Here is a 26,899-nt window from a genome sequence, read left to right on the forward strand (position 1 = left end):
CACACAGCAATCCACCCAGAACATCCTACAGCAACCTCATGCTTCAATGTGATGAACTTGTTCTGTTACGACTCCAGTTGCCTGTTAATGTCTGTTAAAGGTCAGAAAGACCAGCAGCAGGATCAAATAGTCAGTCACACCATATAAACATCCTTTCACAACTAACATAAACCAGTTTCCATTTCCCAGACGCTGCTGATAAATCTTAGGAAGACCCTGCCTGATTTGAAAAGGTCTAAACACAGACCTATCTGGGCTATACATCAGTGGTCCTCAACTGGTTTTGCTTCAGATTTCAACTGTTTATTATCCAGTAGTTAACAGAACTGTCCCTAAAATCTAACATTTGTATTAATATTACCATGAATCTGGTTTTATGCTCTTGACAGACAATAATTCAAAACATGTGGTTGGCACCAAACCCCATATCTGATGTAGCATACGTTCTTTGCTTTGCATACATTTGTTTTTGAAGATAACTTTGCACAACCTGCCCATGTGGGCATCCGTCTAATTTGACAAGCTTTTACCATGAAATTAAAATAACACCAACTTACTGTATTTTGTATAGATACTGTATAGTTTGGACGCACAGCTTTTGACGTCAACAGCAAAAGATATGGGAAGTGTTTTCTCCTCCTTTTTTAGATACAGGTGTTTACATGATCAGTTGCATTTTTCATTTTGTATTTAGCATTGTTATTCCATCAGAACAGACCCGCGGCCCATTTTTGGGTCGTGATCCACCAGTTGAGAATCGTCGGACTTCATTTTGGACACAGTTACTGGTTTTCTTCATACAAGACTTATGTGGAAGTATGAAAATAAAATTTCTCTGCACTGCATTTGGGGGGTTTCGTTTAAACTGCAGAAATCTAAAATGAAATGTTTGGATGCTTTTCACCGCTCAAGCATTTTGGCCCATTTCCAAACATCTTGTCCTTCCTGCCGTCGTTTCTGGTATCACTCAGTCTCAGGCTTGATGAGGTATCCGTTAAAGGTGATGTAAATGTCCACGTCGTCGCTGTAGATGGCGTTCTCACGCTCCCGCTTGTAAAGACGGGCCCAGACCTCGTCGCCCTCCTGTAGACGCAGCATGACGCTCTGGCTCTGCATGATGGAGCGGTCGCTGGGCTGAGCGTAAACGATGGCCCTCTCGCTGTCGTTCTGCATGATGTGCAGGTACGTCTCCTTGAAGTTCCACGTGTGGATGTTCACATTGAAGAAGTAGATTCCCGGTATGTGGCAACGGTACTTCCCAGCAAACATGTCAAAGTGTTCGGGGGTGTTGACGAAGATGGTGTCAAAGATCAGGGCCTGGTAGTTGTCAACGCTGTGAAGGGACTTCCGTCGGCCGACTGAGAAAGCAGAGTGCTGAGACTTGCAGGCGTCACCTGGGGCTCCGGCTTGTCCCTTATCTCCTTGAAGGCCTTCAGACCCTCGTGGTCCCGGGGAACCCTCAATCCCAGGCTTCCCAGGAGTGCCCCTTTCTCCACGGTCACCCTTGTCACCTTGAAAAGATGCAGAAGGAAAAAGAGCTAGAAGCCTAAAGGAAACTAAATCAAGTATTAGGCTATAATTCAGGTTAACATTATAAACATTTTTACAGTTTTTAACCTTATAAAGCCTGTATATTTGATACACTAATTTCTAAAGGCCTCTAAATTATCAACATATACACAATCAATGCCAATATATTTTTTAGCAAGTAAAATGCCTTTTAGTATAATTCTAAAAACATCCCCCTTCAGATCGTGACACGTGTCTTTTTTCAGTGAACTTTTATAAATTAAACGTTATACGAGTAATATTTCAAAACGAACACTTACTAGACTTACAACTTAGGTTTACTTAACTATTCATACATCTTTTTTTTTTTTTTTGAAAAATCATATTAAAATGTGAGTTTCAAATATGATTCATCAGGCTTTTGAGGAACGTTTATTTGTCCATTTCTCAATCATCATTGTATTTCATTGCATTACATGTTTTTCCCCCACAGTAAAAACTACAGAGCTTTGTCATAAAATTAAGCATTTAATGATCATCTTTCTAAGATATAATACTGAGAGATATTGAGTGAAATCTGATATATATATATACATATATATAGTAGTCTCTTATACTGTTAAACAGATCTCACATTAAAAGCTTCATATTAAGATTTCATCTGACTTTTGTTTTCATATAAATAACAACATCTGCAGCAAATGACATATTTTTGCTCAGTTTGGTCTTTTGAATAAAATCTAGGTCTTTTTTCCCCCCCACCTCGAGTATGAGCTCCATATTCTCCTATATCATACTATAACCATAAAAGTCTGATGTAGCAAATATGATACTTTAAAAAAAAACACATGAAAACTTTGTTTAAACATTTGTTTTTTTAATGATTCAATAAAGTGTTCCATTTAGAAATTAGATTTTTATTTTTCAGGCTTTACAGGGTTAAATAACTTGCTCAGCAAGATTCTCTTCAAACCTTTGCTCTGCCATGACAGTATTAGACCTGAAAACCGACCATAGATCAAGGCAATTTTTCCTAATTCAAACAAAATCGTTAAGTTCTTCTTTCACAATTGGTTGTTGCAGGATACTTAAAGGGATAGTTCACCCAAAAATGTAAATTGTTATCATTTACTCACCCTCAAGTTGTTTCAAAACATGAATGGGTTTCTTTCTTCTGTTGAACAACAAAAGAAGATATTTTGAAGAATGTTGGTAACCAAAAAGTTGACGTAGCCATTGACTTCCTTAGTAGGAATAAAATACTATGAAAGTCAATGGGCCACATCAACTGTCTGGTTACCAACATTCTTCAAAATATATTATTTTGTGTTCAACAGAAGAAAGAAACTCATACATGTTTTGAAACAACTTGAGGGTGAGTAAATTATAAAAATGATTTGGGTGAACTATCCCTTTATACAGTGTATAAAGTGTAATCTTTGAGTACACAGTGTATTCTCCATGGGAAAATCTCAGAGTAAAACTGTGAGTTGTGAAAAATATGATACATCGGTGTTTTGCCTAATGAGTAGTTTATCTATGTATCATCTTTTTACTCTTTTAATTAATTTTATAACTGTATCATATATCTCTTTTAAATTCTTTTATAACCGTTTTAATTTTCCTTGCTTTTATTTTATGATTATTTTTATTTTAAAGCACTTTGAATTCCCATAGTGTATGAAATGTGCTATATAAATAAACTTGCCTTGCCTTGCCTTTAATGCATTAACTAATGTAAATTAGTTGAACCTAATTATAAAGTGTTCCTATACCAATGTTGAAAGCCGAAAAGGCACAAGCGCAATTTCTGGCAGACTAAAATAAGTCCTCAGAATCTCAAAAAAAAAAAAAAAACGCACTTAACTTGGGCTCAGTTTCTTTTCTTTTGTCCATCTTTGTCGTACTCAAAATTTCCACAAACCACATTTTCCTGCAGGCTTCATTTCCATACATGCAACAAACACATACACATATGTGCGTGCACAGACACATAAAACAACTCTCTCGTAACAGTTCTCGCCACATCAGCACCTTTCCTGCCAGCTTTGTCACTTCCTGTCCACCAAGAGGTCCTCCAGCAGAACAGATATTTCTGAGCCAAGAGAGGTTAACTGAGGCTCACTGAGGGGAAGAAAGCAGCTAAAAACACATATTCCACCATTCAGCTCAATAAACACCTTATTTCCCAGTTGAATTACAGTTATGTTCAGTTTGCAGTTCAGTTCCAATAACCCAAAATGCTTGTGCCAGACAAAAGACAAGCAAAAGATTGGGAAACAGGGAAAACTGAAATCCAACAAGGATCACTGGGGTCAAAATTCAGCTATACACTCCTAGAAGAAAAGGTTCTATATAGAACCTTAAATGATTCTATCAGGCGCTTCATAGAACCTTTTAGGGGTTCTCATCATGGGATGGTTATATGGATTTAGTTTTACCATTTAGATGGTTAAATTAAATTTGTTTTAAATGAAATTTTATGAACGAAACAGCTTGTAAATATACTTTATTATCAGAAAAAAATGAATAACCTGTTAAAGATTAAAGTATTATGCAATCATTTAAGACATTTAGGCATAAAAGAGTTCTTTAAGTCAAGAATCTACGGGTTCCAAATAGAACCCCATTGAACCTTTGTTCTAAGAGTGTACAGTGAGATTTTCAAAGTTCTCCCTAGCTATAGTTTCTGCTGATGCTATTTGACTCTGAAACATCGCACTTTGTCTCGAGCTAAAAGCACTTTTTGAAGACTTTCGGGTACCTTTGAGAATGGTCATGTTGATGTATGTGCGGACCTCAGGCACGCTTTCTCTTAAGGTTGCGGCGTCATCTAGTCGTGGGAGGTGGTCGCAGCATCGACGGCAGGGCGGTTGAGGTACGCAGACTACCAGATGTGGAGACAGACAGGCAAGCAGGAGGAACCCAAACATGGTGCGACCTGAGAAAAGAGAACAAATACGCACTTAAAAGAGTCACTCCCTATAATAACGTTCCACACACTGTTGTTATTTCGCTAATGTGAGACTGTGTATTTATTAGTGGGATCGTTAAGGTAGACTGGATTAGTGTAATCCTGATAAATAGAAAGAGAGGGGCTTCTGGGTAGTGCTGAGTGGAATGCAGCCTGACAAATGTAGGCCCCTTCAGGAAACAGATTAATGTTTCTGTTGTTCCGAGTCCAACCTGCACACATTACTACAGCTAAACTAACAGAGTTCAGTCTGTCTGCCTGTCTTTTTCCCCACAGACAGAATCCAGCTCAAATCTGCCGAAGTTCATCTGCTAATTCTCATGAGATAAAATGTTAAAACGCTTCCAAATTCATGTCTGCTAAGAATGTATGATGTTAAAATACTTTCTGTACTGATACTAATCATAGGCTGAATGCCCTGAAGAGTGTAAACACTGTGGTTGTGTTGAATTTCCATTGAATCATATAGCGCCAATCAGATGGAGACTGCTGTGCAATTATTCAAATGAACTTTTGCCATGCTGTCAATGATTATGGTATAATGTACTTCAGATTAACTGGCCCAAAGTAGCAAAAAGAAAAAAAAGAAGAAAAAAAAAAAACCTGGCTGGATGCTTTAGCCTGCATGTAGGTCAAACATCTCTTCCTGTCTAAGTGAGCAGCTTCTTGGTCAAAAAAAGGGGAATATAAATCAGTGGATTATATAAAACATCATATAATCAAGATGAAAAGCCTAAAAATCACATTCCTTGTCGGTGAAAGACGGGGGTTGACCAGCAAATATATATATAAACCAACATCATTCAAGAAGGCAAAATGGAAAATGATTGTTAATTTTTTTTTCTTCTGTTTTCAACATTTATAATAAGAATACAATGTTCCTGAGCAGCAAATCAGCATAATATAATGTTTCTGAAGGATCATGTGACACTTAAGACTGGAGTAATGATGCTGAAAATTCAGCTTTGACATCACAGGAATAAATTACATTTAAAATATATGCAAACAAAACACTATTATTATTATTATTGATCAAATAAATGCAGCCTTGGTGAGCAATAAAAGACTTCTTTCAAAAACAATAAAAACTTTTACAGACCCCAAACCTATGAACGGAAGTGTACGTTTGAAACAGAAGCTCAACTCCACTAATAAATGCATTCGGTCATGTTCACCAAGCCATAAAGGATCATTCAGATGCACATGGTGAACATGTCAGCACCAAATCTGTGTTTCCAGGTTCCTGAGTGAAGAGACCAATAAGTGTGTTTGACTTTTGGATCTCACTTGGAAAGCAGCAGCACAGCTGGGAGGATCTGCAATATAGTATCATGCTCTTCTTTGTGGTGAGCTTTATTTTGAGTGAGAGCATTTTTTATGATCTGAAGGCAGGCTCTGTATTACGTCAGACTAACAGGCTGTTGAGTCTGACATGAGACCCATAAGAAAATTAAAGCTTTTGGTAATGCTAGCATGAAACGTCTCAACTCAACTCGCTAAAAGTCAAAATTAAAAGGGTTAGTCATAAAACTTTCATGCTAATTTCCATTGCAAAAGTGCAGGCGACAGAAATACATTGACTTGTATTGAATAATTATGGGATCAACCATGACTCAAATTCATACAAAACATAATCAGTCCTTGACTAATTGATAAACAAACAAATGACAACACATCACATTCTAATCCAAAGGTTTTCAAACACAGATTATTTTTGTAAAAATAAATACAATGAAATTAATACACATTAAATATAATAAAAATACACTATTACAATAAATGTACGCTAACTTTTGGCCTTCTAGCGGTTAAAAACAAAACTTCGTGCATATTGCGGAAGAACATTGTTTTGGTTGTGCTTCGGCTACGTGACTGCGCGGATGAATGCGGTTATCTGTTGATTAAACATTCATTAGATATAACCAGTTTAGATGGAAACCATCTCAAGCTGACAAGCTGAAGACATTACTGTAGCTTTTACCCATAAATAGACACGGTAGTACTTTGCAAATAAATCCCAGTAACGTTACAGCTACTACAACAACCATAATGAAATGACCCTTCACAATAGACAATGCTTTACAATGAACTGTTAGAGCTACATTTGGCAATTTATCTGTTCAACAAAATACCTTACTCACCTGTTGAGTAATAAAAAATCTCCGCCTTTACAACATCTGAGGCTCAAATTATTTCCACTCCCAAGCCATACACGCGTCAATAGCTGGAGCAACGTTTCTCTATTTACGGATTATGACGAGACACGCGAGCGAGTGACGTAGGCTATGTAGGCTACACAATTTACCACGAAAATCCCGCCTTGTCTAAATAAACACTTACCATAGTGAATCAGGGTCAGACAAAAACACCTTTTGAAAGAATTCATGATGTATTGGCTCATTATTAAAAATATATATAGTGTAGGCCTTTTAAATAAAGCTAAAATTCAGGTAAATGTTCCATCGTCCATTCAATAAGACAGTATATCAAGTAAAATTAAAATGTTTTTAATAGCTGCAGCAATTTAAGTAAATCCTTTATTAAAACGTTCTAAAACAAAATACATCAAGTCTGTCTTCCAGTATTACTGTAGCCTATACTGTAAAACAGCAGGCGGATTTCAGCCGGCAGAGCATGAACGCTTTCCACATGCTCCCTGTCTCGGCAGCTGTCCATCTGCTGGAAAGATGTTAACTAGCTCGCAAAAACTTTCTGAGCACTGTAACTTACAGATCACCTTAATGAGGCTGCACAGTTTGCTTACAAAAATTGCCCTAAACAAATTTTCCTTTATAAAAAGCCTAAATGAACTAAAGCAGTGCATTTCTGGTGTGATTGAATGTGCATGTGTGTGTGTGTGTGTGTGTAAGCAAAACTTACAGTACTTTGTGATGTGTTTGCTGCTGCCGTTGGGTCAGTGCGCCGAGAAGAGAAAAAGAAAAGGGAAAAATCCTCAGTCAGATCATTTCTCCCTCCCTCTTTCTCTCTCCCACCCTTTCTTGCTTTCTAATTCACCCCCAGTGCCTTTCTTCCATCCCATTCCTGAACATAAACTCAAAGAACCTCCTGGCTGAGACAGACTTTCCTATTTATTTTACTCTTCTTCGTTTTCTCCCTTTCTCTAATATAAAGTGTCGGTCAAACTTCTCCATGAAAGGTAAATCTATGTCCAAACAAACGGTTTTCAGAAAGATCAGTTTTTGTCTGTTTCTTTCAGAAGTTTCCCTGTTTATTAGAACAAAGTAAACCATGTGAACATTTAGAAACATAAACATTTATAAGCAGCACACACACAAACACAAGTGAACTCGCTCAGAAACTCAATGTGGCCTGTATAGCATTTGCAGGATGCAGCTTGTTACACGAATAGCCAAGATTTTGGTCTTTAGAGGCCCATGTTCATCTCCCAGAACAATTTCACAACTTGCTAGTTCACCATGCACTTCTGTGGAAACACATTAGTTTTTCTATCATGGTGGGATCTTTCCTCTGATTTGTATTGGTTTTATACTGAGCTAATGGTATTTTCTACATTGTATTCTTAAACCAAATTACATAAACCTTACCTACATTTTCAGCTGTTTTCCGCATTCAATCATCCCACAATTTAGACAAAACCTGACCCGCACACATGTTTACTTATCTAAATGAGAATATACTTTATTCTATACCTAAAATATACATATTTTTATACCTTATATATAAAAGAATTAGCCTACTATAGATCCCCTATACTCCTAAAAGACACTTGTATTATTTTTCTAATAATAAAAAAAATTCAAATGTGAATTGTTCCCTAATTATGCTGATGCATCCCACAAAGCTCTCAACCGACATGCACTCATCTGAAGATACAATGCTTTGCTGAGATGCAAGCAGCATTTACAATATAACAGATATAACATATCATAAATGCTTTGCTGCTTCCAGAAGTAGGAATGTGGGTTATTTACGTTCATTTGGAATAATGGGGTATTCCAAGGTAATTAGAAATAATAAGAGAATAAGTAGTTGGAGTAACCGTCAACTTTAACAATAGTGCTCACAAATGATAGCCAATACGGCAGGCTTTACGTGTCAGCAATGGACCATAAAAAAAAATCTAGAGTAACAAAAGAAGGACATTTGAGGTTCTGTGAATATTAAATGTAACACACACCCTTAGAATACACATACTCATCTGTTTAGCATTAGTATGTCTGGGTCACTGGTTAAATTCCTGTTACTTATGCAATAGTAATCATCTCGTTCTCTCCATATGGAAAGAAAATTAAGGTCTGTCATTGACCTCTGATTGACAACAGGCTGATTTTGTCCTCTACTGCATTCCTCTCCATATGCTTCCTCATTTTCCTTTCAATAATGTTGTCCAACATTGTCCTCTGTGGCTTTGCACGCATAATTATTCTCCGTTAACATCAGGATCTGTGAAAAACATCATTATGAAGCTTTTCTTTTTGGGTTTATACTCTCTGGAGTGTTTGGATATAACATAAATTAAAGGAATAATTCACTCTAAAATGATCATTCACCATTTACTCAGCAATTGCGATGTCATTTCAATCTTCTGTTTCTTTCTTCTGTGTGGAACACAAAAAAAGATATTAGGGAAAATGTTCATTCTGAGGAAAAAAGTCAGAATATCTGATATAATAAACTCGGAGTCGCGAGGGAAAAAGTCAGAATTGTGAGATTTACACTTGAAATTACCCCCTTTTTTTATTTATTCCGTGGCTTCCATAAACTGCTACAGTCAAATGTAGGATAGGCAATTTCGGAACGCCTAGCAGTAGCAAGCTAGCTTTGAAAGCATAAGATCCCACCGTCCCTTCAGAGCGTCTCCAAAGCCACACCTCCTTCAAAACACATGAACACACAGCAAGAGCAGAGTCTGCAAAGCGTCACGAGAGACGACGTTAAATTACCTCATATCTCAAAGCACATAACATTACGATAATAATGATCGTAAACAACTTAAAGAGCTCTTACTTACCACCTGGCTGCTGCAGATTAATTTCGGCATGATGGCGTTCATAGAAACGCATAAATCCAAGTCTGAGGCCGTGAACAGCTCCCGGTAGAACGTCACTGGTTGCCATCTCTTAATGGTTACGACATTGCGTTAACACAGCATAAGGTTGTTGTTTTGGTTCAGGAGGAACAGTAAAATATGACTGCAGCTGTTTGTTTACGGCGCATGGTGACTGTGTCTACAATGTGCTGATGATGTGTGATGTCATCAGGTATGGAAATACATACGTTGACAGGCAGATATAGGGCATCGTATCATTGCATTACTGGACGAATATTTTCTGGTCCTGAGACTTCCACAAAATACATGTTTTAATATTTAGACCACTCCTATTATTGATTGCTATCAGGATGTGAAGAGAGTTTTTTAATCAGTATAACTAAAAGTGTTTATAAAAATTGCCTACCCTACCTTGAAACTGTAATTTTCTGGCACCCGGTAGGCTCCGCCCACAAAACACATCATCGCTGGTTCCAAACACTCAAATGGTCTGGCATTGCTAATAAAAGTATGAAATTCTTTCATTATTTAAAAAAAAAAAAACAAAAATCTTACTGATCCCAAACTTTTGAACGACGGTTATGTATGAAAGGTGGGATAACTGCTATATTGTATGTTTTGATCCCACTAGTTCATACACTTATAAGCAGTCTGTCTCCTCCTCGCTGATACCTCAGTCATGAGCTCACTACTGCCATCCAGTGGAGAGATCAACCGTTAGACCCAATTTCCTCACAGTCACAGACGGTCAAATCCAGTCAGGAGCACCTGACTGAATGCCACGCTGTATGACAGGGATCATCAAACACAACGCACTCAAAAAGGTAAGTCACGTAAGTTAAAAAGCGTGTTATTTCTCCACCTTCTCTCCGAAGACTATTTCGTTATGGTTCACTGAGTTCATTTTCCAGGCCACACATTTAAGCTTGACTTTGACTGGTTACACAAGCCAAAGCTGTGAACGGAAACGGGCTGGCACTTATAAATGTCAGACCACATAGTACCTGCAATAACTTCTCTCTCACACACACACACACACACACACACACACACACACACACACACACACACACACACACACACACACACACACACACACACACACAAGCTTTTTTGTAAACATGACACTTACAGCATTATATTTTTGGGGGATTTTATTGCAGTCTCAACAATAACATATAAGTAAGAACTATGACTTATAATAAACAAAGTAAAAAAATGTAAGAAACATAAAATAAGTATCAAACAAGTGCATTCTTTGTTAAGATAAAAAAGCATATTTCATAAAAAAAAATTAATGAAATAAAATGGCTTATTCTTGCGATTTCTAAAAGGTACAATCCAGAAATGCTCAAATAATACCACAAAAGTCCTTAAAAAAGTTCTGTTAGAAAATGTACAGATAGCAGTATAAATGAGTGTTGTAATATCTCGAGAGATTTTTACCTTGAAAAGCCTTTACGCTTCTGCATACTTCAAAATGACACCCTGAATTTCTAAAAATTCACATTTGAAAAGCAGCATTTATACCATGTTCGTAGCATTCCGTGGCATTAAACATGAAATAACAGTAAATAGCAGCTAAAAATCAAGCAAATGCTTTGCACTCGAACTTGAATATTTAAAATGTGGAAACTTTTGGAGACTTGAACAAGTAAATCAGTGCATGAAAATATGAAATGTTAGCAACATAAAGGTAATTGTCATCACTAACCTTTTAACAGTTAAAGTTATAAAAGCTATATTCAAATTAACATCTGCTAAATAAAATCTTACTAAATGAATAAAGCAGACTCTTAAAGGGACAGTTCACCCAATTTTTTTTAATTCTGTCATCCACTCCCCCTCAAGTTGTTCTAAACCTGCATAAAGTTCTTTCTAATGCTAAACACAAAAGATGATATTTTGAAGAATGTGGGTAACCAAACAGTTTCTAGTCCCCATTGAATCTTCCTTTTTTTTATTTTTTTTATTTTCTATAAATGTTTACGGAATTTTCATTTTTGTGTAAACTATCCCTTTAAGACACATTTAAACACATTTGTAAAAGAAAATGTTTTGGGTTCAGAACGTTAAGCTCAATCAGCATCTCTGGCATTCTGCCAATTACCATGGACAAATATTTTAATGTATCCCTCAGTTTGTAAAAACAGAATAGCTTTTTCCCCTGTAATGCATTTACAATGAAAGTCTATGGGGCAAGACATTCCAGAGGGCATGAAAACTGAAATGTAAAGCTAGCAAAAAAACCTGTTTTTTGAGCTGTAAATGTGTCTATATCGATTGCAGTGGCACTGACATTCAATTATTTAACCCAGAACATGCCTTTAAATCTAGCTAGATGTCGCTGTACAAACGTATCTAAGCTGTTATAATGCAGCTGTTGAGGATCTTTGAACTATTTGTGACTGTTTAATTCATTCAAATGGAATATAGTAAAGTATAAAATTTGCAGAGTTATGCAAATAAACTATGTAGGGGAGACCGGGGCAGGTTGTCACAATGGAGGGGGTCACAAGGGCTAGTAACTATGAGGTTTTGAGTCAAAAGTCCAATTTCATAAACGTGTGGGTTTTTCTCTAGCAATGGCTCTTAAAGGTGTCATGAAATAAAAAGTAACCCTATTTACAGTGTTAACGCACATTACCAGTCTTGTGGTAAACAATTAATCTGTGCAATTTAATCCATAGAATGTACATTTCCTGAAGTGGTGCTTGCTTACGGTTACTTGGGTACTTTATATGGTTACTATGGTGTGCTTAGACTGTCAACTAGTCTTTAAATATCATCTCATAAACTGTATGAGTCAAAAAAGCCGAACTCCATATTTCTACTACTTTCTGGAGCTGAAATATGTAAATGTTGTTTAATGCTTGCTAGGGTGGCCTAAGTGGTTGCTAGGGCGTGGCTATGAAGTTATTATGTCACTACTTATTGGCTGATTGATAGGATGAGTCAAAAGAGCCCAACCCCAAGTCTCTGACCTTCTGGTCAAAAGACATGATCTCAAAAATTTTGTGCCGTTAAGTCTATGGGACTTTTTTCAGCAGATTTTTCGCCCGCCGGACGAACATCACACACCCGATCACTTAGAAAAGATATAGCACACCTCTCCTCAATAAACCGGTCGATTTGACACCTCATTCATGGGTCTACGAGAAACAGTGCGGGAGGAGTTAGCTAGTTTTTAGCAAGATGCTAACAAAATTAGCATGTTGCTAACATGATTGGTGTGTTGTTAGCATGATGCTAGCATGTTGCTAGGCGCATCTTGGTGGTAACTAGGGTGTTGCTAGGTGGTTGCAAGGGTATTCTGGGTGGTTGCTATGTTGTTGCTAGGGTATTCTGAGTGGTTGCTAGGGCATTGCAAGGCAGTTTCTTGGGTGTTCTGGGTGGTTCCTATAGTGTTGTTAGGCGGTTGCTAGGGTATTCTGAGTGGTTGTTAGGCAGTTGCTAGGGTATTTTAGGTGGTTGCTATGGCATTGCTAGGGGGTTCTGGGTGGTTGCTAAGGTGTTCTGGTGGTTGCTAGGGTGCTGTAACTGGTTGCTAGGGTGTGGATATGAAGATTTTAGGCCATTACTTATTGGCTGCTTGATAATTTAAATCATCTGAGTGAGAGAGAGAGGGTGAGAGACTTTCAAAAATGAACCTACCCAGAGGCACCAGTGTCCCCTATACAGACAGAGATGGACTGCACCTGCGCTTAGATGGATTTGTTGCTGTATTTCTGCATCTCCTTCAGGGTCAAATATCCACTCCCGCAGGGCTCAATCAGGGAGGAGGGTCTGACCACAGCGCCCTCTGCATGCTCAGAGGTGGAACTACAGCTGGGTGCTCTCACAGGTTCAGGCCACGGTGTGATGATGGGCACCGGAGCGAAATTCTCTGCTGGGCGAACAGCACCGAGGGAACCTTGCAGTGACATAATGAAAGAAACCAGCGCATGTCCTTCCACCTCGGCATCTTGGTCTTCATCATCTTGGTCTTCCTCACAATTCTGCTCTCCAGGTATGTCGAACCCTGAATCAGGGCTCATCGGCTGTTCCATCTGGTAACTTGGGGTTTGCAAACAGTCATATGAAGACCCAGGCGACGAGAGGGCGGAGCTTGTGCCTTCCTCAGGGTGATAGGTGAAGTACACGGGGCAGGATTCGAGGTAAAGAGAGCCCGAAAGCGATTTGCTATAGAAGTAGCCCATGTTAGAGAAACCAGATGATGAAGCATGGCTGGTGCCGCTGTTTTCAAGTCCAGAGTCCATCTGATTGGAGTGAACAAGCGCAGCAGTAGACATCTGAGCGTCCGGATCCAACAAGGACAGGTCCCAAATATCAGAGATTTCTACAGGTAAGATATCGTCACATGACTGAGGGGTAAGAAATGGCCCGTCTGAATTTTGACAGCCCAGCCAATTCTGTGGACAGGAAAGAGGAAATGCATGTGGTCAGTGTGTGGTTTGTTTTTCTGGCTTGCTGAAGGAAGATATGAGTAAGCATTTGCAAGAAATGCAGGTCTAGGCCACATCTGTAAACTTGGGTGTGTGTGAGAGTTTGTACTGCTAAGATTTTACATTGGAAGAAAAATGTGTGAACCTGATAATGTTGTTGATACTCTCATACATTTCTGCATGCTCAACTGCGTTGGTGTGAATTCACAACAAAGAAAGTGAAAAGAGGGAATTGCCACAATACTGGTAAAAACAGTAATATCACCGTGAGTAAGTTTGATTCAGCAAGGTTGCATTAAATCAAACAAAAGTGACAGTTCAGACATGTATAATGTTACAAAATATTTATATTTCAAATAAATGCTGCTCTTTTGAACTTTCTATTCATCAAAGAATCCTGAAACAATTATGTTTCCACAAAAATATTAAGTAGCACAACTGTTTTCAACACTGATAGATGTTTCTTGAGCATCAAATCATCATATTAGAATGATTTCTGAAGGATCATGTGACACTGAAGACTGGCGTATCAATCACCCCAGGAATTAATTACACTTTAAAATATATAAGATGAGAATGAGACCAAAATGAAAATATACGCACACACACACACACACACACACACACACACACACACACACACACACACACACACATATATATACAGTTGTGGTCAGAATTATTGGCACCCCTGGTAAATATTTTTTACAGCTATCTTTGAGCATATTTATCAGGGGTGCCAATAATTCTGACCACATGTATATATATATGTATATATATATATATATATATATATATATATATATATATATATATATATATATTGTAATAATATTTCACAATACTACTGTTTTTGCCATATTTTTGATCAATCAAATGCAGCCTTGAGACTTCTTTTAAAAACATTAAACATCTTACCAACCCCGGTAACGTTTGAACGGTAGTGTAGCTGGAAACTAGTTGTGAATAGCATAGTACAAATGCAGGAGATACAGCAGAACTCACTTGGAAGTTTCCACCGTGAACGGTGTGAAGAGGCTGGAAATATCTGGATGGGTCTGGAACATGTTGATGGTTTGGTTTTAATAACCTGCAAAGAAATAATAATTCTTGATACAGATGCACAAACGAACACAAATATCAGGTACAAAGACCAACGGTTACATACTTACACGGAAATACTGTAGGTAGAAACATACACACAGACGCCTACATAGCACTTTCCACAGATAGGGTAAAAAAACTAGGCCTTGAAACGTCTTAAAAATGAGGTCAAATATTTGCTCTTTTCTAACAAAGGGTCAATAACAAGGCTTTACCCTTCACAAAATATTCGTCCACTCCAGGAGGTCAAACTAAATATTAATACTTTATTTTCTACATATTATCTACTTATACACTGTTACAAACTTTGGATCATTTGTTGAAAATACATAACTGAATAAATAAAAAAATAATAAAAAAATGTACAAAATAAAATAAAAGAGAAGGGGCAAGAAAAAGTCGATGAGGATGGGTTACTAAATAAAACACATACACATCTAATACTCACCGGTTGCTTTTCTTTATCTTATAGATGACCAAAGAAAGACCAGAGAGAACAAGCAAGACATGGAAGCCAATGATCAGAACTACACGCATATCATCAGGCACTGATGGAGAAAAAAGATGAAAACTGCTGTCATAAAATATATGATGATCTTAGCTCACAAACAAATATTACTATAAAATATTACTAGGCTGGCAAGAGGCCCCACCTTGGGATGATTCTTCATCCCCTGGTTTCACTAATGGCTTTCCAATCTCAGACCTCCAGGACACAGCAGGACTCCAGTGGCTCCATTCCCCCTGAAAGTAACCACTATTTATGGGTTCAACAGGCTTCACACGCACCCTGGCCTGGTACTCTTCTCCTACAGTCAGGAAATGATGGTTCAGCAGCACGTAACTTTCATGAGAGATATTCCAATGTCTTGCCATCTGTAAAATCATATATGCACATAAAAAACACACACAAAAATAATAAAAAAAAAACAACAACACTCAAAATAATTTTGTAATTGACTTGGATGTGTCAAAATGAGTGCCATTTTATTTTAATAAGACATTAGGGTAAATGTTGAATCAAACACAAATGTTTGCTTACCTCCCAGCTTGTATGTGTGGCTTTAAACTGCAACTGGAATTCATACTCCTTTATGTCTTGTGGAAAGTTACTGCCTTTACTCCAAGTTATGTTATCCCTGCTTACAGTGGGTTTATCTGGTGGTTGCGTCTTAACTGTCATTCAAACAAACAAACAAACAAATACATAAAACCCAACAAGAGAACAGTTACATTGATAAACATGTAGAGTATGTTGCTAGTAACACCAAAGTCATCATGGGTTCAATTGTTCTCAAGGAATCCAGGAACTAATCAAATGTATACTTTGAATGTGATGAGTCACAAATGCATAAACGTAAATGTAAACAAAAAAGCAACATCCTCAGCCCCATCTCATAGCAATCGGGGTGTGGATTATTGTGGGGTTGCAGTGTCTGAACCCTCTAATTATGGCTTGAATGGCAAAAAAACAAACAAAAGGTTTGGGTGTGTGTAATAGACAGATTTCATTTTACATATAGCATAAAGATTGACGTCATGGGGTCTCTCTTGGGAGCCCAATCACCTCCAAGAGGTAACAGAACGAGCCAATGAACATTGGCCAGTGAGATTTGCATGCAAAGTCACACCCACTCGGACATATGGGTATAGGTCCGGCATTACTCACTTCATTCATGTTTTGCTTCTGAGCTGGGCGGTTGTGATTCGATCGCTCATTCCATTCACCTTCTAACAAGAACAGTAAATTTCTTCAAAGAGCAAACAGCAATTTTAATTGCTATCAGGAGAAATATTCCAATACAGCTATTTTAATTGCTGTTTTGTCTTGCAGCTCCTCGTAGGATCTCTCTGCCGATGTGAAGGTGCTTTCCAGCGGTGTCTGCATCCAGCTCCCTGAACACACAGTGCAGCATTCGCACCTGGGCGTTTCGGCTAATAGAGCAGTTCCCTAAAAGAGCAAGCACAGGCGCTCAGCATCTTTTTTTAAAAGATGTCTTTCTGTCCGTGTGTTTCTGGATGTGTTAGTTTCCTGACTTCATCTGATGGCCATGATCACTGTCTCTCATCGGACTTGAGTGGAACCCTCCACCGTGTCCCGAGCGCTCGCGGTTGGATGATTGGTTCCTGGGTGCAGCGCACGGCCCACAGCCTTTATTCCTATAGAAAACTGGGAAGGCACCTTTTACTGCTTGAAGCCATTCGTCTGCCTCCCACTCAATGGTGGGGCCACCAAGCGTTACGTGGAAATTCCACAGGTGGAGCGTGCAATTGTGGTTCAGTTGTGCCCGCAAAGTGCCGCCACCTGACAGAATCGTCCGTATCTCCCGTCCAGGGAGGGTAAGACAACAGCCCTAACTGCTAAGGCTTACACCACCGCTGGGCAGGCCGCCTCGGCCCTGCATGCCATGGCCATCCGGCAGGTCCATCAGGCAAAAGCTCTCAAATTGCTGCACGAGGGTAGTTCTGAGCCGGGTTTGTTGCTGGAGCGGAGCACAACAACTGACCTCACCCTCCGAGCGTTGAATGTCAAGGTGCGGACCCTCGGCCAGACAATGTCATCTCTGGTTGGACCTGGCTGAGATGAAGGACGCCAACAAAGTTCGCCTTGACACCCCCTTCTCCCAGGCCGGCCTCTTCGGAGACACTGTCAAGGACTTTGCCCATCAGTTCCCCTCTCGGGAACATCTGTTTTCCCTTTTGTGCCACTCGTACGGAGCCTGGGAGCCTGTCTAGCGCTTCCCAGTCTGTCCCGCTGGCTCATTCGGACAATCAGACGATTTAGTTTGCCAGGCATCCCCCCAGGCTCAGCGGCGTCCTGTTTAACTTGGTGCAGGCAAACATCCCCCTGTTCTGCATGAGGAGATTGCAGTCCTCCTGGCAAAGGACGCAATAGAGCCTGTCCCTCCAGCCAAGATGAAGTCAGGATTTTACAGTCCGTACTTCATAGTACCCAAGAAGAGTGGGGGGTTACGGCCAATCTTGAATCTGCCCTTCAAGCTCCCGTTCAAGATGCTCATGCAGAAATGCATCCTCACGTGCATTTGCTCTGAGGATTGGTTTGCAGCAATCTACCTGAAGAACACATACTTCCATGACTCAATTTTACTTCAACACAGACCATTTCTTCGCTTTGTGTTTGAGGGTCGAGCATATCAGTACAAGGTCCTGCCCTTTGGGCTGTCCCTGTCTCCCTGTGTCTTTACCAAAGTTGCGGAAGCTGCCCTTGCCACGCTGAGGGAGGGGGGCATTCGCATCCTGAACTTTTTTCAAACATTCAGCCCATGGTTGGACCTTGCCTTTCTATGGGCCAGAGTGCCCCTAGAACAAGTGTCCAGGCATGTTGTTGTCACAACAGATGCCTCAACCATGGGCTGGGGTGCCGTATGCAACGGGCATGCTGCCTTGGGCTCCTGAACAGGACCTCGACTGCAGTGGCATATCAACTGCTGCGAGTTGCTAGCAGTACTCCTTGAGCCGATTCCGACTTTTGCTGCAAGACAAGTATGTACTGGTCCGGATGGACAACACAACGACTGTAGCGTACAATTTTGAGTTTAGAATCCTGTCTTTAAAGACAGTGTTCCTGACCGCACTCATTTCCTTCAAGACCTGCAGCCCTTTTCGGTCAGTAATTCGTACCTATTTATACCCGTATGTCCGGGTGGGTGTGACTTTGCATCCAAATCTCCCTGGTCAATGTTCATTGGCTTGTTCTGTTACCACTTCGAGGTAATTGGGCTCCCAGGCGGGACCCCATGACGTCAGTCCGACGTAACATCTCCATTCCCTTCTTCAGGGAACGGGGGTTACATTTGTAAACTAGACGTTTTTATTAAAACAACAAAAAACAAAATCCCCTAAAGGGATAGTTCACCCAGAAATGAAAATTATGTCATTATTTACTTACCCTCAATTTGTTCCAAACCTGTATGAGTTTTTTTTTTCTCCTACTGAACACAAAAGAAGATATTGGTAACCAGAGTTTGTAACTTTTTTTCCTACTATGGAAGTTAATGGGCCCCATCAACTGTCTGGTTACCAACACTCTTTAAAATATCTTTTGTGCTCAGCAAAAGAAAGAAAATCATAGAGGTTTGGAACCTATATGATTGAGGGTGAGGGTGAGTAAGTGATTACAGACTTTTTAATATTTGGGTGAACTATCCCTTTAACCATGTCATCACCAATTTTTGAAACGCCCTTATCAAAATAATTATTTTGTACTGTGATGACAATGTTTGAAATCCGCATTTAAATAGCAAAATCATCTTCCAGGCTTTTTTTTTTTTACTGTTACAATTACCCCTGCTATTCTCTAATTTCAGTCTAATTGCAGTTAATTCTGTATTTGTTTTTGTTTTTTTTACATTAACCTGCCATTTTAAACATATCACTAATAGCAGAATTAATCCACTTACTGTGTCGGCCAGGGTGAAAATGCAGATTAGTTCTGACAGATCCATTACAGGTTACACTCAACCAGATTTTTTTAAGGAAAAAAAAGTGCTGTGTTTGAGAGAGAGAGGGGAATGTAAGAAGACAATACACACTGATCAACTCCAGTGAATTGTAATTTAACTTAATTGAGAGATCTATTTCTACTCACATTTTCTCCGTAGGTTATAAAACAACTTCTGGTAGAATGTGATTGACTGCTCAGTGGCACCAGCTCACATCTATACACAAGTTCAAATTTAATTCGAATTTGAGAAAGGTTTATTTATCAATTTTAAAGGGCCCCTATTATGGATTTTTGAAAATCACCTTTCATGTAGTGTATAACATAGCTCTAAGTGAATGAAAACATCTTGCAAAGTTTTAAATCTGAAAGTGCACCGTATATAAAGTTATTGTCTTTCAAAAGTAAGAGTCGACTCTGAGTCAATGAAATGAATCGTTTTTCAAACGAGTCATTAGCCGCTTCATTGTGACGTCAAGACGAAACATTAGCATATTACCCGCCCACGTATTGCGCCCGCAGACACCAGGGGAAACTTGAACCTCAAACCTGCAGCTGATTCCTGTGGATACTGGATAGCATAATGTCCAGAAGAAGCTGTGCTCTATAATGTGAAGGTAAAGCCAGTTTTTTTTTTCACTTGACATGACGCGCATGTGAAGAATCAGTGGTTAAAATACAAGTAAAATAATCGGTTTGTTGATGGACATGGACTTGTTAATGCTGATGGTGAGGAATTACAGTTGCAACATCTCATAATGTAACCTCAAACTGAGTAGTATCGCTGAGAAACGTCCTGCTCGAGTCGTCCTTGCTATGGAGGTTCGGGTTGAAGAACTAGTTCTAACAAAGTTTCACCATAGGACCCGCGCTCGGATTGATATGGTAAAATCGACGTCATTGTTCGTTACTGTGTTAAGTTTACGGTGTAGGAAGCATGGCAATGGGCGTTTTTGTTTTCGACGCGCACGCTGTACGCGGTAAACCAATCACAACAGACTAAGCCGTCTGGCCAATCAGAGCAGAGTAGCTCGTGGAAAGGAGGGATTTAGAGAGATTGATTCATCTGACGAGTCGTTTGAGAATCATTGAAAATGTGGTGATGTGCAAATGTATATTACGAGAAAATTAAACCGTTTTTTTTTTTTACGTTTGATGCATGTAAACTTGTAGGAGACTCAACATTAGGAAACTTTAAAATAGCATAATAGGGGCACTTTAAATTTGTCCAATCTGAGACATGAAACAAAAATGTACAAACCTTTTTTCGTCTTTGATTGCCACAAGCTCACATCGCTGGCCGGAGTAATTTGTAGAGCTTCGCCACACACAAGAAATCTTTGTCAAGTAGTCGCTCACACATGAAAGATCTTCTGTTTTTGGTAAAACCAGAGGACAGTGAATAGAAAATAAGTAAATATTTATTTTGTCTTTCAATACTTGTAAAGTTAACGGGATAGTTCACCCAAAAATACAAATTCTGTCATTAATTACTCGCCCTTATGTCATTACAAACCCGTAAGACTCATCTTCAGAACACAAATGAAGATGTTTTTGATGAAATCTGAGAGATTTCTGTCCTTCCATTGACAGCTTACGCAACTACCACTTTCAAGCCCCGGAAAAAGACATCATGAAAGTAATCCATGTGACAGAAATCTCTCAGATTTCATCAAAAATATCATAATTTGTGTTCCGAAGATGAACGAAAGTCTTACAGGTTTGGAACTACATGAAGGTGAGTAATTATTGACAGAATTTACATTTTTGGGTGAACTATATCCCTTTAAGAAATTAACATAAATATACCCAACTAACATTATTTGGCTGCCCGAATGTTCTCTGAACATTACCGAAACATACCTTTTTTAATTTGTTTAGTTGGAAAAGCTTTCTTTACAGATATAGAACGATTATTTGTTCTAGGTTTGCAGAACCTTCCCTTAAAAATAATAACAAAGGAAAGTTATTTTATGGTTGTAAAGATAAAGCCTAAAAATAACGATTTAGGAACATTCTGTTAGTTATATTAAGGTTGTCTCAAAAAACCTCCCTGCAACGTTCTGAGAACATTATTTTATGATTGTAAAAAATAAAAAAATAAAAAAAAACGAAATGGGAACCAAAATATAATGTTAGGGAAATGCTGTGTTTGTATGGTACCTGTTTGTATGTTATTGGATTGGCCAGTTCCATAAAGTATGATGAAGATGAAGAGAGGAGTATACCAGTAATTCTTCATCACTACTTGGATCTGAAACACACATATAAAACATCTTTTTTTTTAAATACATCTTTAGTATAAAAATATATTTTACTCATGTTCTAAACAATGAAAGTGTATGGGGGACAGAACTGTCGAGCTCAAAAATGACACCTTCTGTCTTCTGAAGCAATTTGATTTTTTTTTTGTATTCAGAATAGATCAAAATAAAATCTTCCATTGCCATTCATTTTTTATTGCACGATAAGCTTGGACATTCTGCAAAGCAGTTCTCAGTTGTGACTCATCAAACACTTCAAAATGAACACACCACAAAAGTAGCAACACTCAATGTTTCATCCATTTCATCCATGATTTCATCATAAACATATTAACTCAAAATCTGGCTTCCTAAAGTAATTTATATGAGGTTAACAGAATCAATGCAGTGCTTCTGTGGTAGCTATTTTATTGTCTAAATATTTATATCTATGGTGACATCTGGTGATATGATCTATGGTGATCAATTAATAACTCAGAAGCAAACTGCTCTGAGGTTACAAACTGTCGCTATGGAGATATGACTAAGAGCGCAACCGCAAATGAAGCTGTTTTTTTTTTTACCTGTGGCTGAAAGTGTGACAAATGCACAATATTGCTCCTAGGTAGGAGAACTAAGTTTAGTCACGCTGAACTGGGATGGTAACACAAAGGTTCTGGGTTCAAAGTCGGACCCAATGAAATAATATTTCATCTGTAAGGCAAAAACACTTGACCAGTTAAACTAGCACTAACTATTTCTATTCTATATATTCTTTTATGCTACGTGTACTGTACTTGACTAACTGGGACTTGTCACAGCACTTGCATAATGTTGCCCTATTTGGTTGCTTCCAAATTTGATTGCTTCTATTTTTCTCCTCATTTGTAAGTCGCTTTGGATAAACGCATCTGCTAAATGATTAAATATTAAAATCATATGTCCAATCACTTACGAAGCACTTACTTGGCACTCCACTCTTCAAGAAGCTGATTTATAGTTATGCGCACAGCTTAATTTTTAAACCTTAAAAGGATAGTTCGCTTAAAGATGACAATCTTCATTTACTCACCCTCACATCTTTCCAAACTTGTATGACTTTCTTTCTTTTGTTCAAAAATGTCTAGAACGATAAAACGCTAAACAATTTCTTTTCACATTTGTGCACAATAATGCAAACAGCCAGTTAGCCAGAGGAGCTTTAATTTGTCAAATTCAGACTTTCACTTTTAAATGGCATCGCTGTGGCTTTTTACCTGACAGGATGTTGCCCAAAGAAAACGGTAAACTGCAAAGCACGCATATTGAATTCCATTGCAAAATTCTTTAGGTGCGCGTATATGACGCAAGCTAACTTTGGCTCTTTTGCTGAGTGGGCCATTGTCAACAGCGCACCCCTCTTTGTGAGTGGGTGGTCAATCTGTATACAGGCAATTTCCACTAACACTACAAAACGACACCCACAGACAGCAGCAAAAAACCCTCAGCTGTAACCGTAAGGTGACTTCTTGTAAAAAGGCACACTTGTAGACCAGAAGATGCCTTGCCTGTCAAAGCAAAGTCAAACAGTGACAGGACACTCTACAGCAATCCCTGACGGTGCGGTTTCACTTGAACACATTTAAAAGTGAGCGCTGAGTAATTCGGATAGCAGTTTATTTGGCACACGGGTTTGAACCTCAACTACTGATGAGCGATCACTGCAAACATCTGGTTCAACACTCTCAGTTTCACAAAGCGCTTCCTAACTTCTTGGGTTATTCTTACGAGAACATGAAGTTTAATAGGAACTAACTTGTACTTTGCATTGGTAAATTAACTAAAAAAGTTTATTAACCAATGCGTAACGAGTATTTACCAATTTATTCACCAATGAGTGGTGACTAATAATCAACCCATACAATGACACCAAGCATCTGGACACTAAAGTCACAGTTAAAAATGTCTAAATGTCAATTGCATCAGACCGCAAAATATTAAAACAAGTGGCATCTGCTAAAATATGCTACATCTTTTCTCAGAACTGACTTTCTACTCACTTTTTGTGTCATTTTGCGAGGGGGAGTTTTAGTGAACGAAGTCCGTTTTTACAGGTGCACATCTTGATTCGCATCGACATAAAGTCACAATACGCTTAGTTTTCAACAGTATAACTATTGCACAACCTAACAAATTTCTTCCCGTGAAATGTTTTGCTTGAAGTAAATGCTCATTTTGGTATATACTGCAATGGCATCCATTTTTTTATTGCAGCTTAAGTGTTCAAATACATTTTAGGGTCAATCGCTGTTCATCAAATTACATCATTTTTACATCAGATCAGCTCAGTTGTTGTTTGATATACAATACATCATTGCTCAACCCAGCAGTCGTTTAATATTGCAAGTGTAATACTTACCCTTTGCCTTCAGCTGACTGTCAAACAGCTGTCTGCACAGGCAGCATGGATGCTGAGGTCTGTCTGTCCACCTGATTACCTACTCTTCATCCTCCTCTCTTTACCGCTCTCGCTCTATCTGCCCCTCCCCTTTTACCTCCATCTGTCTGGAGGATCTCTCTTTCTCTATCACTCTACTCCTTCCTTTCTGTTACTCATCTGATCTCTCTCTCTCTCTCTCTCTCTCTCTCTCTCTCTCTCTCTCTCTCTCTCTCTCTCTCTCTCTCTCTCTCTCTCTCTCTCTCTCTCTCTCTCTCTCTCTCTCTCTCTCTCTCTCTCTCTCTCTCTCTCTCTCTCTCTCTCTCTCTCTCTCTCTCTCTCTCTCTCTCTCTCTCTCTCTCTCTCTCTCTGCAAATCTTCCTCCCTGCTCGATGTATGACTAACCGCAATGTTTGCTGACATGTTTACAAAGCTAAATCAAGAGGTCAGAGGACCCGAAGAGAAATAATGTCCTCTCAATCTTTCTTTGATGCAAGGATGTTCTTTTCTTATTGTTTATATATAATGTATTATTGATATATTTTATTGTTGTGTCTTAGTATACACAATTTTGTGAAAGTCTGAACTTAGCAAGATTATTACAAGTTATTGGAGAGGCCAGGAAAATGAGAATTGTCTTTTGTTAAGGATAAATATTAGCCACGCTGGGCTCGACACGGCGCCTGAGCGGTTCTCGGTGCACAAAAGTTTGATGAGGACCACATCCTGTTTCATACAAACTTTTTATACCCACAAACTACACACACACACACACCACTCACTCACTCAGAAAAACATGCATATAAACAATCACATGCATGCATGTATGCAGGAATCCACATGCACTGACAAATGGGCTCTGCTGAAGCATAAGGAGAACCAAGATTATATAGAAAAATTCAATGGAGAAGCATCTTTGAAACAATCTGTGCTTTTATCTTTGAGAAGTATGCATCTAATTCAGTATGTATTACATACCTCATTTACTAAATTTAGCATCAGTGCATGAGTACATTTGCTAATGGATGCTCTAAAACTAAAACATGATGTGCATGTCGTGTCAAGCAAATACACACCACACAGGTACAGCTAAAGTCTGCAATTTCTGTATTATACCAAAAAAATAAATAAAATAAAAAATTAGGTGCGTCCCAATTCCTACGCCATTTTGTAGTATAAATATTTCTCAAGTAGTGCTTTCACAGTGAAAATTCCAAAAGAAAAAAAAAGTGCACTTAAAATGTTTGACACCTCATATACTCGACTGTCTTTAGCGACCCGGATCTATATCTAACACAGATGGATCTCTACCGGTTGCGATGATATAAAACTCTCTTTATATTAGAGTAACAATTACAGAATAATCAAATAAAGCATATTACCCTTCGGAGCTTGGAAGGGTTCAGTTTGAGCAGATGTTTTAGACCATTATCCGTGTCCTCACCAGAGCTCATTTCCCAGTACTTTCAGCATCTGACTCGTATTCGCCATCTCAAACATATTCTCAAAACTATCATTTTCAACATCTTCAAAATCAATATTTTGATCACTGACAGCTTCTTCACCAGATTCACCATCAAGTGACAGTGACACTAATATTTGATTGTGTTCAGTACATGCTCTGCGTAAATTGCTGAGCCATTTCAAGTTTTGCTGATGATACTTCCTATTGTTTTGTTTTCTGCCTGTGTCTAACTTTAAAAAATGAATGATGTGGAGGGTAGTGGATGACGCACCGGGTCACTAAAGACCCGAGGTATGTGTTTAAGGTTTAAGGTGCGGTCAGATATGTCAATTATGAGGGCGAATTCCAGTCATTTAGTTCAGAATCTACACCATGGGTCACCAAACTAAGGCCCGCGGGCCGAATCAGGCCCGCCACGGCGCCACCCCCGTTTGACTGGCCCCCCAACCCCTCTGCCCCCCAATACTTGAACCGGCAATCCCCAAAAGACGTCATGGCCTATTTTTTTTTTAATTGCTTTTTGGAAAATAATAACATGTCTGCATCTGGTATTTTGTTGATTTTTTTCAGTTAAAAATGTATTTTAGTTATAAAATTAACTATATTTGCCGAATTTTCGTCACCCGACATGCTCGAGATCGCGCAGAGACAACAACGCACGCACAGAGTAGGCTACTGTCAGTGTGGCTAGTGTTAAAAGAAAAGTTGATAGAGAGTGCAGAGTTTTCAAAGAACAGTGGACCAACGATTATTTTTTGTTCAGTGTAAAGAAGTGCAGTTTGTATTATATGTAAAGAAAGTGTGGCAGTTTTCAAAGAATATAATTTGCGTCGTCACCACGAAACCCACCACAAGGAGTATGCTAGCTTGCGAGGGCAAGCAAGAGAAGACAGGATTCGGAGGATAAAAGTCGGACTGGCTGCACAACAGAATGTATTCCTTCGCCAAACTCAGGTCAACCAGGCTGCTGTCCAAGCTTGCTATAAGGTAGCTCACCTACTAGGTACCCATGGAAAGACTCGATAACTACTTTTGCAAACAACTAGATAAACAAATATGGCTGTGCCAGGCTAGTAATCTCTACTACACAATGAGGCCTGCTGGTGGTCAGTTTGGTCTGGGTTATACAATTCTATGTTATATAGCTGACCCGGCCCCAGCCCCCCCATCACAGTCAGGAACCATAATGTGGCCCCCAGAGAAAAAAGTTTGGTGACCCCTGATCATAGACTGTAAAAAAAGATGGACG

At 38.9% G+C, this 26,899-nt stretch overlaps 2 protein-coding genes across 2 annotated transcripts; both read right to left on the reverse strand.

The window, feature by feature from the left end:
* Window positions 1–939: 939 nt before the first annotated feature.
* Window positions 940–7,450, reverse strand: c1qtnf6a (C1q and TNF related 6a). The gene is made up of 3 exons (XM_056240853.1): window positions 7,364–7,450; window positions 4,274–4,450; window positions 940–1,511 (listed from the first exon to the last, which is right to left on the reverse strand). The coding sequence occupies exons 2-3, from the start codon at window positions 4,440–4,442 to the stop codon at window positions 964–966; spliced, it is 717 nt and encodes a 238-aa protein (XP_056096828.1). The 5' UTR covers window positions 4,443–4,450; window positions 7,364–7,450; the 3' UTR covers window positions 940–963.
* A 5,704-nt stretch (window positions 7,451–13,154) lies between these two features.
* il2rb (interleukin 2 receptor, beta) lies at window positions 13,155–24,196 on the reverse strand. The gene is made up of 10 exons (XM_056240856.1): window positions 24,168–24,196; window positions 21,690–21,780; window positions 20,788–20,899; window positions 19,674–19,743; window positions 19,486–19,573; window positions 16,107–16,240; window positions 15,718–15,940; window positions 15,513–15,612; window positions 14,966–15,050; window positions 13,155–13,927 (listed from the first exon to the last, which is right to left on the reverse strand). Exons 2-10 carry the CDS (start codon window positions 21,766–21,768, stop codon window positions 13,220–13,222), a joined length of 1,599 nt encoding a protein of 532 aa, XP_056096831.1. The 5' UTR covers window positions 21,769–21,780; window positions 24,168–24,196; the 3' UTR covers window positions 13,155–13,219.
* Between the last annotated feature and the right edge of the window lie 2,703 nt (window positions 24,197–26,899).

The sequence above is a fragment of the Rhinichthys klamathensis genome, unplaced genomic scaffold (assembly GCF_029890125.1).
Source record: "Rhinichthys klamathensis goyatoka isolate OS25496 unplaced genomic scaffold, OSU_Roscu_1.1 h1tg000616l_1, whole genome shotgun sequence".
NCBI classification, from domain to species: domain Eukaryota; kingdom Metazoa; phylum Chordata; class Actinopteri; order Cypriniformes; family Leuciscidae; genus Rhinichthys; species Rhinichthys klamathensis.

What these genes read in the sequence shown, in the direction of transcription:
- c1qtnf6a (XM_056240853.1), bottom strand. Translation starts at nt 4,442, where the DNA reads ATGTTTGGGTTCCTCCTGCTTGCCTGTCTGTCTCCACATCTGGTAGTC. An exon ending in CAACATGACCATTCTCAAAG is followed by an intron (nt 1,512 to 4,273) that starts GTACCCGAAAGT and finishes CATCTTTTCAAG; the next exon opens with GTGACAAGGGTGACCGTGGA.
- il2rb (XM_056240856.1), bottom strand. Translation starts at nt 21,768, where the DNA reads ATGAAGAATTACTGGTATACTCCTCTCTTCATCTTCATCATACTTTAT. An exon ending in GCAATCAAAGACGAAAAAAG is followed by an intron (nt 19,744 to 20,787) that starts GTTTGTACATTT and finishes ACTTGTGTATAG; the next exon opens with ATGTGAGCTGGTGCCACTGA. An exon ending in TTATAACCTACGGAGAAAAT is followed by an intron (nt 19,574 to 19,673) that starts GTGAGTAGAAAT and finishes TCTCAAACACAG; the next exon opens with CACTTTTTTTTCCTTAAAAA.